At 54.2% G+C, this 13,013-nt stretch overlaps 1 protein-coding gene across 1 annotated transcript in view; it reads right to left on the reverse strand.

Moving 5' to 3' along the window:
* galns (galactosamine (N-acetyl)-6-sulfatase) overlaps positions 1–13,013 on the reverse strand; it is a 70,522-nt gene that overhangs the window by 52,847 nt on the left and 4,662 nt on the right. Inside the window, exons 4-6 of the mRNA XM_067998214.1 lie at positions 12,549–12,651; positions 5,704–5,847; positions 4,405–4,471 (exon numbers count right to left, since the gene is read on the reverse strand). Coding sequence (XP_067854315.1) covers positions 4,405–4,471; positions 5,704–5,847; positions 12,549–12,651 — 314 coding nt within the window. The remainder of the gene's footprint in view (positions 1–4,404; positions 4,472–5,703; positions 5,848–12,548; positions 12,652–13,013) is intronic.

The following is a 13,013-nucleotide window of genomic DNA, read 5'->3' on the forward strand; positions in this document are numbered from 1 at the left end:
CCGGCCCTGCTCCTCCCACCGGCCCCTGCTCCTCCCACCGGCCCAGCTCCTCCCACCGGCCCCTGCTGCCCACCGGCCCCTGCTCCTCCCACCGGCCCCTGCTCCTCCCACCGGCCCTGCTGCCCACCGGCCCCTGCTGCCCACCGGCCCCTGCTCCTCCCACCGGCCCCTGCTCCTCCCACCGGCCCTGCTGCCCACCGGCCCCTGCTGCCCACCGGCCCAGCTCCTCCCACCGGCCCTGCTCCTCCCACCGGCCCCTGCTGCCCACCGGCCCCTGCTGCCCACCGGCCCCTGCTCCTCCCACCGGCCCTGCTCCTCCCACCGGCCCTGCTGCCCACCGGCCCCTGCTCCTTCCACCGGCCCTGCTCCTCCCACCGGCCCTGCTCCTCCCACCGGCCCTGCTGCCCACCGGCCCCTGCTCCTCCCACCGGCCCAGCTCCTCCCACCGGCCCTGCTCCTCCCACCGGCCCAGCTCCTCCCACCGGCCCTGCTGCCCACCGGCCCCTGCTCCTCCCACCGGCCCTGCTCCTTCCACCGGCCCTGCTCCTCCCACCGGCCCCTGCTCCTCCCACCGGCCCTGCTCCTCCCACCGGCCCCTGCTCCTCCCACCGGCCCAGCTCCTCCCACCGGCCCAGCTCCTCCCACCGGCCCAGCTCCTCCCACCGGCCCCTGCTCCTCCCACCAGCCCAGCTCCTCCCACCAGCCCAGCTCCTCCCACCGGCCCCTGCTCCTCCCACCGGCCCAGCTCCTCCCACCGGCCCAGCTCCTCCCACCGGCCCCTGCTCCTCCCACCGGCCCAGCTCCTCCCACCGGCCCAGCTCCTCCCACCGGCCCAGCTCCTCCCACCGGCCCCTGCTCCTCCCACCGGCCCAGCTCCTCCCACCGGCCCAGCTCCTCCCACCGGCCCCTGCTCCTCCCACCGGCCCAGCTCCTCCCACCGGCCCAGCTCCTCCCACCGGCCCAGCTCCTCCCACCGGCCCAGCTCCTCCCACCGGCCCCTGCTCCTCCCACCAGCCCAGCTCCTCCCACCAGCCCAGCTCCTCCCACCGGCCCAGCTCCTCCCACCGGCCCCTGCTCCTCCCACCGGCCCCTGCTCCTCCCACCGGCCCAGCTCCTCCCACCGGTCCTGCTGCCCACCGGCCCCCAAGTCTGAAAGTGCCGAAAATGTCTACCTGAGCTTCCACCAACCCCACACCTCCTTGGTGAGGAGCAGATGCAAGAGGGACCAGGGCACAACTCTCCCCCGGAGAACCCAGCGTGACCGGAATCGTCGGCCCGGGGACCGGAATCATCGGCGGCTCGGGGACCGGAATCACCGGCCCGCGGACCGGAATCACCGGCCCGCGGACCGGAATCATCGGCCCGCGGACCGGAATCGGCGGCACGGGGACCGGAATCACCGGCCCGGGGAACGGAATCACCGGCCCGGGGACCGGAATCATCGGCCCGCGGACCGGAATCGGCGGCACGGGGACCGGAATCACCGGCCCGGGGAACGGAATCACCGGCCCGGGGACCGGAATCATCGGCCCGCGGACCGGAATCGGCGGCTCGGGGACGGGAATCACCGGCCCGGGGACCGGAATCACCGGCCCGGGGACGGGAATCATCGGCCCGGGGACCGGAATCCCACCCCTTAGGTTAATTAGTGTTTGGATTTGTTCAGTGGTCAGGGGCAGGAGGATGTGACTGCGAGTCAGGCAGGTGTGGGGACCCAGGATGCAGTGATGGAGGTGCCTCAGACCGTGACCTTGTCCAATAGATGAGGCACTTGCTACCTTCGTGGATAAGAACGAGGGCCGCAGGGAGGATGGGCTAATTGACCACGGCACTGTGGTACAGGAGGCCATTCATGTGGGGGCAGTAAAAAGGAATGTGGGGGTGGTAGGGGGTAGTATAGTCAGGGGGATAGACACTGTTCTCTGCAGCCACGACCGAGAGTCCCAAAGGATGTGTTGCCTGCCCTGCGCCAGGGTTAAGGATATCTCCTCGTGGCTCCATGGAGCACAAGGGGGAGGATCCAGTTGTTGTGGTCCATACAGGAACCAACAACATAGGTAGAACTAGGAATGAAGTTTCACTGAGGGAGTTTGAGGAGTTTGGGTCTAAATTAATAAGCAGAACCTCAAAGGTAATAATCTCTGGATTTCTACCTGAGTCATGTGCAAATTGGCATAGGGACAAACAGGTCAGAGTGTTAATTGTGTGGCTCAAAGAGTGGTGTGGGAGACGGGTTTCGATTCATGGGGCACTGGAACCAGTACTGGGGAAAGAGGGAGCTGTTCCGTTGGGATGGATTCTACCTAAACCGGGCTGGGACCAGTGTCCTGGCGAATCGAATAACTAGGGCTGTAGACAGGGCTTTAAACTAAAAAGGGTGGGGGAGGGGTCAGGTGAGGGGAAATTTAGAAATCTAATGAGAAAAGACAAGGCAATAGAACAATGTAGTGATTTGGGAAAAGATGAGCAGAGTGTGGCAGGAAGGGACAGAGAGTTTAACGGTAATAGTGCATCAGTGAATAAGGTCAAATCAGGGAAAAATAGTAAAAAGTTAAAATTGAAGGCTCTTTATCTGAATGCACGAAGCATTCGTAACAAGACAGACGAATTAGTGGCACAAATAGAAATAAATGGGTTTGATCTAAGAGCCATTACAGAGATGTGGTTGCAAAGTGACCAAGGTTGGGAACTAAATATTCCAGGGTACTTGACATTTCAAAAAGACAGGGAGAATGGAAAAGGAGAGGTAATAAAGGATGACATAAGGACAGTGGTGAGAAAGGATCTCGGCTCAGAAGATCAGGAAGTAGAATCAGTCTGGGTGCAGATAAGGAATAACAAGGGGCAGAAAACACTGGTAGGAGTAGTTTATAGGCCTCCTAACAGTAGCTATACCATTGGACAGAATATTAATCATGAAATAATAGGAGCTTGTAACAAAGGTAATGCAATAATGGTGGGGGACTTTAATCTTCATATAGACTGGGCAAATCAAATTGGCAAAGGTAGTCTGGAGGACGAGTTCATGGAATGTATTCGAGGCAGTTTCCTAGAGCAATACATCATGGAACCAACCTGGGAACTGGCTATTTTAGATCTTGTATTGTGTAATGAGACAGGGTTAATTAGTAATCTCATAGTAAAGGATCCTCGGGTGAAGAGTGATCATAATATGATAGAATTACACATTGAGTTCGAGAGTGACATATTTAAATCCAAAACTAGAATTAAACAAAGCCAAATACATGGGTATGAGGGGCGAGTTGGCTGAGGTAGATTGGGAAATTAGATTAAAAAATGAGCGAGTGGGAATAAACGGGTCATTTTCAGGTTGTCAGGCTGTAACTAGTGGGGTGCCGCAAGGATCAGTGCTTGGGCCTCAGCTATTTACAATCTATATCAAAGACTTAGATGAAGGGACCGAGTGTAATGTATCCAAGTTTGCTGATGATACAAAGCTAGGTGGGAAAGTAAGCTGTGAGGAGGACACAAAGAGTCTGCAAAGGGATATAGACAGGTTAAGTGAGTGGCAAGAAGGTGGCAGATGGAGTATAATGTGGGGAAAGGGGTACATAAACAGAGAGATCTGGGGGTATATGTGCATAAATCATTGAAGGTGGCAGGGCAGGTTGAGAAAGTGGTTAAAAAAGCATACGGGATCCTGGGCTTTATAAATAGAGGCATAGAGTACAAAAGTATGGAAGTCATGATGAATCTTTATAAAACACTGGTTCGACCACAACTGGAGTATTGTGTCCAGTTCTGGGCACCGCACTTTAGGAAAGATGTGAAGGCCTTAGAGAGGGTGCAGAAGAGATTTACTAGAATGATTCCAGGGATGAGGGACTTTAGTTACGTGGATAGACTGGAGAAGCTGGGGTTGTTCTCCTTGGAACAGAGACGGTTACGAGGAGATTTGATCGAGGTGTTCAAAATCATGATGGGTCTGGACAGCGTAGATAGAGGGAAACTGTTCCCATTGGCAGAAGGGTCAAGAACCAGAGGACACAGATTTAAGGTGATTGGCAAAAGAACCAAAGGTGACATGAGGAAAAACTTTTTTACACAGTGAGTGGTTTGGATCTGGAATGCACTGCCCGAGGGGGTGGTGGAGGCAGATTCAATTATGGCCTTCAAAAGGGCGACGGGGATAGGGCAGGGGAGTGGGACTAGCTGGATTGCTCTTGCAGAGAGCCAGCACTGACTCGATGGGCCGAGTGGCCTCCCTGTTATTACCCAGGGACTGGAATCGGCGGCTCAGTGTGGTGAAGGCGCCAATTCATGGTCCCTGCCCCACCTGTTTTACTAACGGGATCCTTTGACGATTTCTGGATCTCGCACTCTGACCTACAGGTTAGGGTTAGGCACAAGTTACCAGTAACCATGGTGACCTGACTGTGTTACCTGTAAGTAGAGCTGCGTGAGGTTGGACTCTCCCGTTTTTAAATCAATCTCAAACTCTTCGTAATACCTGTGGGAGAATCACAGACACAGCTACTTTCAGTCAAAATCACTTTCTGCATTTCCCATTGAAGTGTAGCAGTGTCTCAATATAAACCTCCTCAGACTGAGCTACACGGAGCGGGAGATCACCGCCCGGTGTGGGACCGAGAGACACGGAGCGGGAGATCACCGCCCGGTGTGGGACCGAGAGACACGGAGCGGGAGATCACCGCCCGGTGTGGGACTGAGAGACACGGAGCGGGAGATCACCGCCCGGTGTGGGACCGAGAGACACGGAGCGGGAGATCACCGCCCGGTGTGGGACCAAGAGACACGGAGCGGGAGATCACCGCCCGGTGTGGGACTGGGAGACACGGAGCGGGAGATCACCGCCCGGTGTGGGACCGGGAGACACGGAGCGGGAGATCACCGCCCGGTGTGGGACCGAGAGACACGGAGCGGGAGATCACCGCCCGGTGTGGGACCGGGAGACACGGAGCGGGAGATCACCGCCCGGTGTGGGACTGAGAGACACAGAGCGGGAGATCACCGCCCGGTGTGGGACCGAGAGACACGGAGCGGGAGATCACCGCCCGGTGTGGGACTGAGAGACACGGAGCGGGAGATCACCACCCGGTGTGGGACCGAGAGACACGGAGCGGGAGATCACCGCCCGGTGTGGGACTGGGAGACACGGAGCGGGAGATCACCGCCCGGTGTGGGACCGAGAGACACGGAGCGGGAGATCACCGCCCGGTGTGGGACTGGGAGACACGGAGCGGGAGATCACCGCCCGGTGTGGGACCGGGAGACACGGAGCGGGAGATCACCGCCCGGTGTGGGACCGAGAGACACGGAGCGGGAGATCACCGCCCGGTGTGGGACCGGGAGACACGGAGCGGGAGATCACCGCCCGGTGTGGGACTGAGAGACACAGAGCGGGAGATCACCGCCCGGTGTGGGACCGAGAGACACGGAGCGGGAGATCACCGCCCGGTGTGGGACTGAGAGACACGGAGCGGGAGATCACCGCCCGGTATGGGACTGGGAGACACGGAGCGGGAGATCACCGCCCGGTGTGGGACCGGGAGACGCGGAGCGGGAGATCACCGCCCGGTGTGGGACCGGGAGACACGGAGCGGGAGATCACCGCCCGGTGTGGGACTGAGGGGAGGGGATGGACGGGACGGAGAGAGGAGCCCGCTCCCAGTCCCAGCCCTGCTCCCAGATGGTGAACTCCCCTGCTCATCTGCACTTTACCTGCCGACCATTTCCGAGTTGTTGTAGACGGGAATGTTGGGTTTGTCCTTGTTATTGAACGGCCCGAAGTGACAGTTTGGAGCCCCAAACCATTCATCAAATCCGTGCCTCAGAGGGTGGAACTGGGCTCGGTGTCCCAGGTGCCTGTGGGAGTAGGACAGGATGTGTCAGATTGCAAACATTTCCAAATTAAAACACTAACCAAGGTACACACCGCCACACAAACCTTAGGCTCCAAACACTTTCCGGGCACTAACTCTGCAGATACACGGGTGTAGCCAGATACTGTGTAATAATGACAACAGTCTCATTAATCTCATCATAGCCATTACTGGTATATAAAATTATGACAGGACTAGATAGAGTGGATAGGAAGGACCTATTTCCCTTCGCAAAGAGGTCAATAACCGGAGGGCATAGATTTAAATTAACTGGTAGAAGGATTAGAGGGGAGCTGAGGAGAAATGTTTTCACCCAGAGGGTGGTGGGGGTCTGGAACTCACTGCCTGAAAGGGTGGTAGAGGCAGAAACCCTCAACTCATTTAAAAAGTACTTGGATGTGCACCTGAAGTGCTGTAACCTACAGGGCTACGGACCAAGGGCTGGAAAGTGGGATTAGACTGGATAGCTCTTTTTTGGCCAGCATAGACACGATGGGCCGAATGGCCTCCTTCTGTGACGTAACTTTCTACGATTCTATGATACTGGGAGCAAAACCTTGGATAACTTGTGTACTCCCAACAGCTGAATACTCCCTCCAGCCCCCCTCTTAATACTCCCTCCAGCCCCCCTCTTAATACTCCCCCCAGCCCCCCTCTTAATACTCCCTCCAGCCCCCCTCTTAATACTCCCTCCAGCCCCCCTCTTAATACTCCCTCCAGCCCCCCTCTTAATACTCCCTCCAGCCCCCCTCTTAATACTCCCTCCAGCCCCCCTCTTAATACTCCCTCAGCTTCTCTCTCACTCCAGCATCTCTCTTAATACAGTCCAGCCTCAGGTGAGAGTGTCCCAGGTGAGAGTGCCTCAGGTGAGTGTGTCCCAGGTGAGAGTGTCCCAGGTGAGAGTGTCCCAGGTGAGTGTGTCCCAGGTGAGAGTGCCCCAGGTGATAGTGTCCCAGGTGAGAGTGCCCCCTGTGAGTGTGTCCCAGGTGAGAGTGTCCCAGGTGAGAGTGCCCCTGGTGAGAGTGTCCCTGGTGAGAGTGCCTCAGGTGAGTGTGTCCCAGGTGAGAGTGTCCCAGGTGAGAGTGTCCCAGGTGAGAGTGTCCCAGGTGAGTGTGTCCCAGGTGAGAGTGCCCCAGGTGAGAGTGCCCCTGGTGAGAGTGCCTCAGGTGAGTGTGTCCCAGGTGAGAGTGCCTCAGGTGAGTGTGCCTCAGGTGAGTGTGTCCCAGGTGAGTGTGTCCCAGGTGAGTGTGCCCCAGATGAGAGTGTCCCAGGTGAGAGTGTCCCAGGTGAGAGTGTCCCAGGTGAGTGTGTCCCAGGTGAGAGTGTCCCAGGTGAGAGTGTCCCAGGTGAGTGTGTCCCAGGTGAGAGTGCCTCAGGTGAGTGTGTCCCAGGTGAGAGTGTCCCAGGTGAGTGTGTCCCAGGTGAGAGTGTCCCAGGTGAGTGTGTCCCAGGTGAGTGTCCCAGGTGAGAGTGCCTCAGGTGAGAGTGCCCCAGGTGAGTGTGTCCCAGGTGAGAGTGCCCCAGGTGAGAGTGCCCCAGGTGAGAGTGTCCCAGGTGAGAGTGTCCCAGGTGAGAGTGCCCCTGGTGAGAGTGTCCCAGGTGAGAGTGTCCCAGGTGAGAGTGCCCCTGGTGAGAGTGTCCCAGGTGAGAGTGCCTCAGGTGAGAGTGTCCCAGGTGAGAGTGTCCCAGGTGAGTGTGTCCCAGGTGAGAGTGCCCCTGGTGAGAGTGTCCCAGGTGAGAGTGCCCCAGGTGAGAGTGTCCCAGGTGAGAGTGCCTCAGGTGAGAGTGCCTCAGGTGAGAGTGTCCCAGGTGAGTGTGTCCCAGGTGAGTGTGTCCCAGGTGAGAGTGTCCCAGGTGAGTGTGTCCCAGGTGAGAGTGCCTCAGGTGAGTGTGTCCCAGGTGAGAGTGTCCCAGGTGAGAGTGCCTCAGGTGAGTGTGTCCCAGGTGAGAGTGCCTCAGGTGAGTGTGTCCCAGGTGAGTGTGTCCCAGGTGAGTGTGCCTCAGGTGAGAGTGTCCCAGGTGAGAGTGTCCCAGGTGAGTGTGTCCCAGGTGAGTGTGCCCCAGGTGAGAGTGCCCCTAGTGAGAGTGCCCCAGGTGAGAGTGTCCCTGGTGAGAGTGCCCCAGGTGAGAGTGTCCCTGGTGAGAGTGTCCCAGGTGAGAGTGTCCCTGGTGAGAGTGCCCCTGGTGAGAGTGTCCCTGGTGAGAGTGTCCCAGGTGAGAGTGTCCCTGGTGAGAGTGCCCCTGGTGAGAGTGTCCCTGGTGAGAGTGTCCCAGGTGAGAGTGTCCCAGATGAGAGTGTCCCTGGTGAGTGTGTCCCAGGTGAGTGCCCCAGGTGAGAATGCCTCAGGTGAGAGTGCCCCTGGTGAGAGTGTCCCAGGTGAAAGTGTCCCTGGTGAGAGTGTCCCAGGTGAGAGTGTCCCTGGTGAGTGTGTCCCAGGTGAGTGCCCCAGGTGAGAGTGTCCCAGGTGAGAGTGTCCCAGGTGAGAGTGTCCCTGGTGAGTGTGTCCCAGGTGAGTGTGTCCCAGGTGAGTGCCCCAGGTGAGTGCCCCAGGTGAGAGTGTCCCTGGTGAGTGTGTCCCAGGTGAGTGCCCCAGGTGAGAGTGCCCCTGGTGAGAGTGCCTCAGGTGAGAGTGCCCCAGGTGAGAGTGTCCCAGGTGAGAGTGTCCCAGGTGAGAGTGTCCCAGGTGAGAGTGTCCCACCAAACATCATACACTGGAGAGCAAACAAAGTAAAACTGAAAGCTATCTGTTTACAATATCAATATTCGAATCAAAGAGCACAGGAGGAGGCCTTTGGGAAAGATGAGCCCAGGTTCCTGCTCCTGATCATTGTTCTAGTATCACAGTAGGTAGAGCACTGGAGGAGGCCAGTTTATACCCCTGAAGGGCAAGAGCTCTACTTGCTAAAAAAAAAACAGCCACGGACGACAAAAGTGGTAAAGGACAACATAAAACTAAAAGAAAAAGCACAGATCCTGGCGACTGGGAGAGATACAAAGAACAGCAAAGGGGGACAAAACAGATAGTAAGAGCTACAAAAAGGGAGTATGAAAAGAAACTTGGAAGGGATATCAAAATCAACAAAAACATTGTTTACAATTGTATTCGGAAAAAGAGATGGTCAAGAGCAATGTGGGCCCCTTAAAAACTGATAATGGTGATACTGAAAATGAAAATAAGGAAATGGCGGACATGTTAAATAATTACTGTGTGTCAGTATTTACAGTGGAGGAAGAGGATAGCATGCCGGACACCCCAAGGAAAGTAATTTTGAATCAGGGACGGGGACTCACCATAATTAACGTGAGCAAATTAACAGTAATGAAGAAAATAATAGCACTAAAGAGTGACAAATCCCCAGGACCAGATAGTTTCCATCCCAGGGTTTTAAAGGAAGTAGGTGAGCACATTGCAGATGCCCTAAATATAATTTTTCAAAGTTCTCTAGATTCAGGAACTGTTCCTTTAGATTGAAAAATTCCACATGTCACTCTGCTATTTAAGAAAGGTGAGAGAGGGGAACCAGGGAATTATAGACCAGTTAGCCTAACATCTGTTGTCAGGGAATTACTAGAGTCTATAATTAAAGATAGGGTGACTGAACACCTTGAAAATTTTCAGCTGATCAGAGAGAGCCAGCATGGATTTGTGAAAGGGTAGGTCATGCCTGATGAACCTAACTGAATTTTTTGAAGAGCTGACTGAAGTAGTGGACAGGGGAATGTCAATGGATGTTGTTTATATGGACTTCCAGAAGGCATTCGATAAAGTCCCTCATAAGAGACTGTTAGCTAAATTGAAACTCATGGAATTGAGGGCTTTTTTTTTATTCGTTCACGGGATGTGGGCGTCGCTGGCAAGGCCGGCATTTATTGCCCATCCCTAATTGCCCTTGAGAAGGTGATGGTGAGCCGCCTTCTTGAACTGCTGCAGTCCGTGTGGTGAAGGTTCTCCCACAGTGCTGTTAGGAAGGGAGTTCCAGGATTTTGACCCAGCGACAATGAAGGAACGGCGATATATTTCCAAGTCGGGATGGTGTGTGACTTGGAGGGGAACGTGCAGGTGGTGTTGTTCCCATGCGCCTGCTGCCCTTGTCCTTCTAGGTGGTAGAGGTCGCGGGTTTGGGAGGTGCTGTTGAAGAAGCCTTGGCGAGTTGCTGCAGTGCATCCTGTGGATGGTGCACACTGCAGCCACAGTGCGCCGGTGGTGAAGGGAGTGAATGTTTAGGGTGGTGGATGGGGTGCCAATCAAGCGGGCTGCTTTATCTTGGATGGTGTCGAGCTTCTTGAGTGTTGTTGGAGCTGCACTCATCCAGGCAAGTGGAGAGTATTCCATCACACTCCTGACTTGTGCCTTGTAGATGGTGGAAAGGCTTTGGGGAGTCAGGAGGTGAGTCACTCGCCGCAGAATACCCAGCCTCTGACCTGCTCTCATAGCCACAGTATTTATATGGCTGGTCCAGTTAAGTTTCTGGTCAATGGTGACCCCCAGGATGTTGATGGTGGGGGATTCGGCGATGGTAATGCTGTTGAATGTCAAGGGGAGGTGGTTAGACTCTCTCTTGTTGGAGATGGTCATTGCCTGGCACTTATCTGGCGCGAATGTTACTTGCCACTTATCAGCCCAAGCCTGAATGTTGTCCAGGTCTTGCTGCATGCAGGCTCGGACTGCTTCATTATCTGAGGGGTTGCGAATGGAACTGAACACTGTGCAGTCATCAGCGAACATCCCCATTTCTGACCTTATGATGGAGGGAAGGTCATTGATGAAGCAGCTGAAGATGGTTGGGCCTAGGACACTGCCCTGAGGAACTCCTGCAGTAATGTCCTGGGGCTGAGATGATTGGCCTCCAACAACCACTACCATCTTCCTTTGTGCTAGGTATGACTCCAGCCACTGGAGAGTTTTCCCCCTGATTCCCATGGACTTCAATTTTACATGGGCTCCTTGGTGCCACACTCGGTCAAATGCTGCCTTGATGTCAAGGGCAGTCACTCTCACCTCACCTCTGGAATTCAGCTCTTTTGTCCATGTTTGGACCAAGGCTGTAATGAGGTCTGGAGCCGAGTGGTCCTGGCGGAACCCAAACTGGGTATCGGTGAGCAGGTTATTGGTGAGTAAGTGCCGCTTGATAGCACTGTCGACGACACCTTCCATCACTTTGCTGATGATTGAGAGTAGACTGATGGGGCGGTAATTGGCCGGATTGGATTTGTCCTGCTTTTTGTGGACAGGACATACCTGGGCAATTTTCCACATTGTCGGGTGGATGCCAGTGTTGTAGCTGTAGTGGAACAGCTTGGCTAGAGGCGCAGCTAGTTCTGGAGCTAGTTTATTGACCAGGTTAGGAAATTGGCTGAGCGGCAGGAGACAGAGAGTAGGGATAATGGACAGGTACTCACATTGGCAGGATGTGACTAGTGGTGTCCATGGGATCTGTGTTGGGGCCTCAACTATTCACTGTATTTATTAACGACTTAGATGACAGGACAGAGAGCCACATATGCAAGTTTGCTGAAGACACAAAGATAGGCAGCATTGTAAGCAGTGTAGATGGAAGCTTAAAATTACAGAGATATTAATAGATTAAGTGAATGGGCAAAACTGTGGCAAATGGATTTCAACGTAGGCAAGTGTGAGGTCATCCACGTTGGACCTAAAAAGGATAGAACAGGGTACTTTCTAAATGGTGAAAAGCTCAAAACAGTGGAGGTCCAAAGAGACGTGGGGTCGATGTACATAGATCATTAAAATGTCATAGACAGGTACAGAAAATAATCAAAAAGGCTAATGGAATGCTGGCCTTTATATCTTGAGGACTCGAATACAAGGGGGCAGAAGTTATGCTGCAGCTATACAAAACCCTGGTTAGACCGCACCTGGAGTACTGTGAGCAGTTCTGGGCACTGCACCTTCGGAAGGACATATTGGCCTTGGAGGGAGTGCAGTGTAGGTTTACTGGAATGATACCCGGACTTCAAGGGTTAAGTTACGAGGAGAGATTACACAAATTAAGGTTGTATTCCCTGGAATTTAGAAGATTAAGGGGTGATTTGATCGAAGTTTTCAAGATATTAAGGGGAACTGATAGGATAGATAGAGAGAAACTATTTCCGCTGGTTGGGGAGTCTAGGACTAGGGGACACAGTCTAAAAATTAGAGCCAGGACTTTCAGGAGTGAAGTTAGGAAACACTTCTACACACAAAGGGTGGTAGAAGTTTGGAACTGTCTTCCACAAACGGCAGCTGATGCGAGCTCAATTGTTAATTTTAAATCTGAGATTGATAGATTTTTGTTAACCAAAGGTATTAAGGGATATGGGGCTAAGGTGGGTATATGGAGTTAGGTCACAGATCAGCCATGATCTCATTGAATGGTGGAATAGGCTCGAGGGGCTGAATGGCCTCCTCCTGTTCCTATGTTCTGTGTTTTTGTACTCTATGCCTCTATTAATAAAACGCAGGATCCCATATGCTTTTATTTAAAAACAGCCTTCTCAACTTGTCCTGCCACCTTCAAAGATTTGTGTACGTGCACCCCCAGGTCTCTCTGTTCCTGCACTGTTAACAGGCAAAGGATTATCATACAGATATTGTACACTAAACACAAACAAGTTAACCGTTTGTACACTAATCCTGCAGACATTTCATGCTTAACATCTTTGATGATTTAAAGTTAACTGACCACTTCCCAACGATTTTGCTGAAATATCCTGCTTTCCTCAGGAGTTCTGGCAACAGAATCTCAGAGCCTGGAATTCCTCCGACGATTTCCTGTGGTGTGTAGCCTGCGGAGAGAAAGGACTCATAGAGTCATAGAGTTATACAGCACGGATAGAGGCCCTTCGGCCCATCGTGTCCGCGCCGGCCATCAGCCCTGTCTACTCTAATCCCATATTCCAGCATTTGGTCCGACTCAGTGTTCCTGCTGTATGAGGATGGCTCAATTAAACTGACCCTCCAAGAAACACTGAACGCTCACATTTATTCCCTCCCCCTTGATGAGTTCTCCGGGGTCTCGGTGCAGATGGGGATGGTCAGACTGCGAATGAGAACCTTCCAATCTCTGCTCTCGGTGAGAGGTCCTCATTTTCCTGTGACACTGCGCTGACTCACCCGGTCACAATGCTCCGTTTACAAAAGCTCCCAT

Source organism: Heptranchias perlo, chromosome 16 (assembly GCF_035084215.1).
Source record: "Heptranchias perlo isolate sHepPer1 chromosome 16, sHepPer1.hap1, whole genome shotgun sequence".
NCBI lineage: Eukaryota > Metazoa > Chordata > Chondrichthyes > Hexanchiformes > Hexanchidae > Heptranchias > Heptranchias perlo.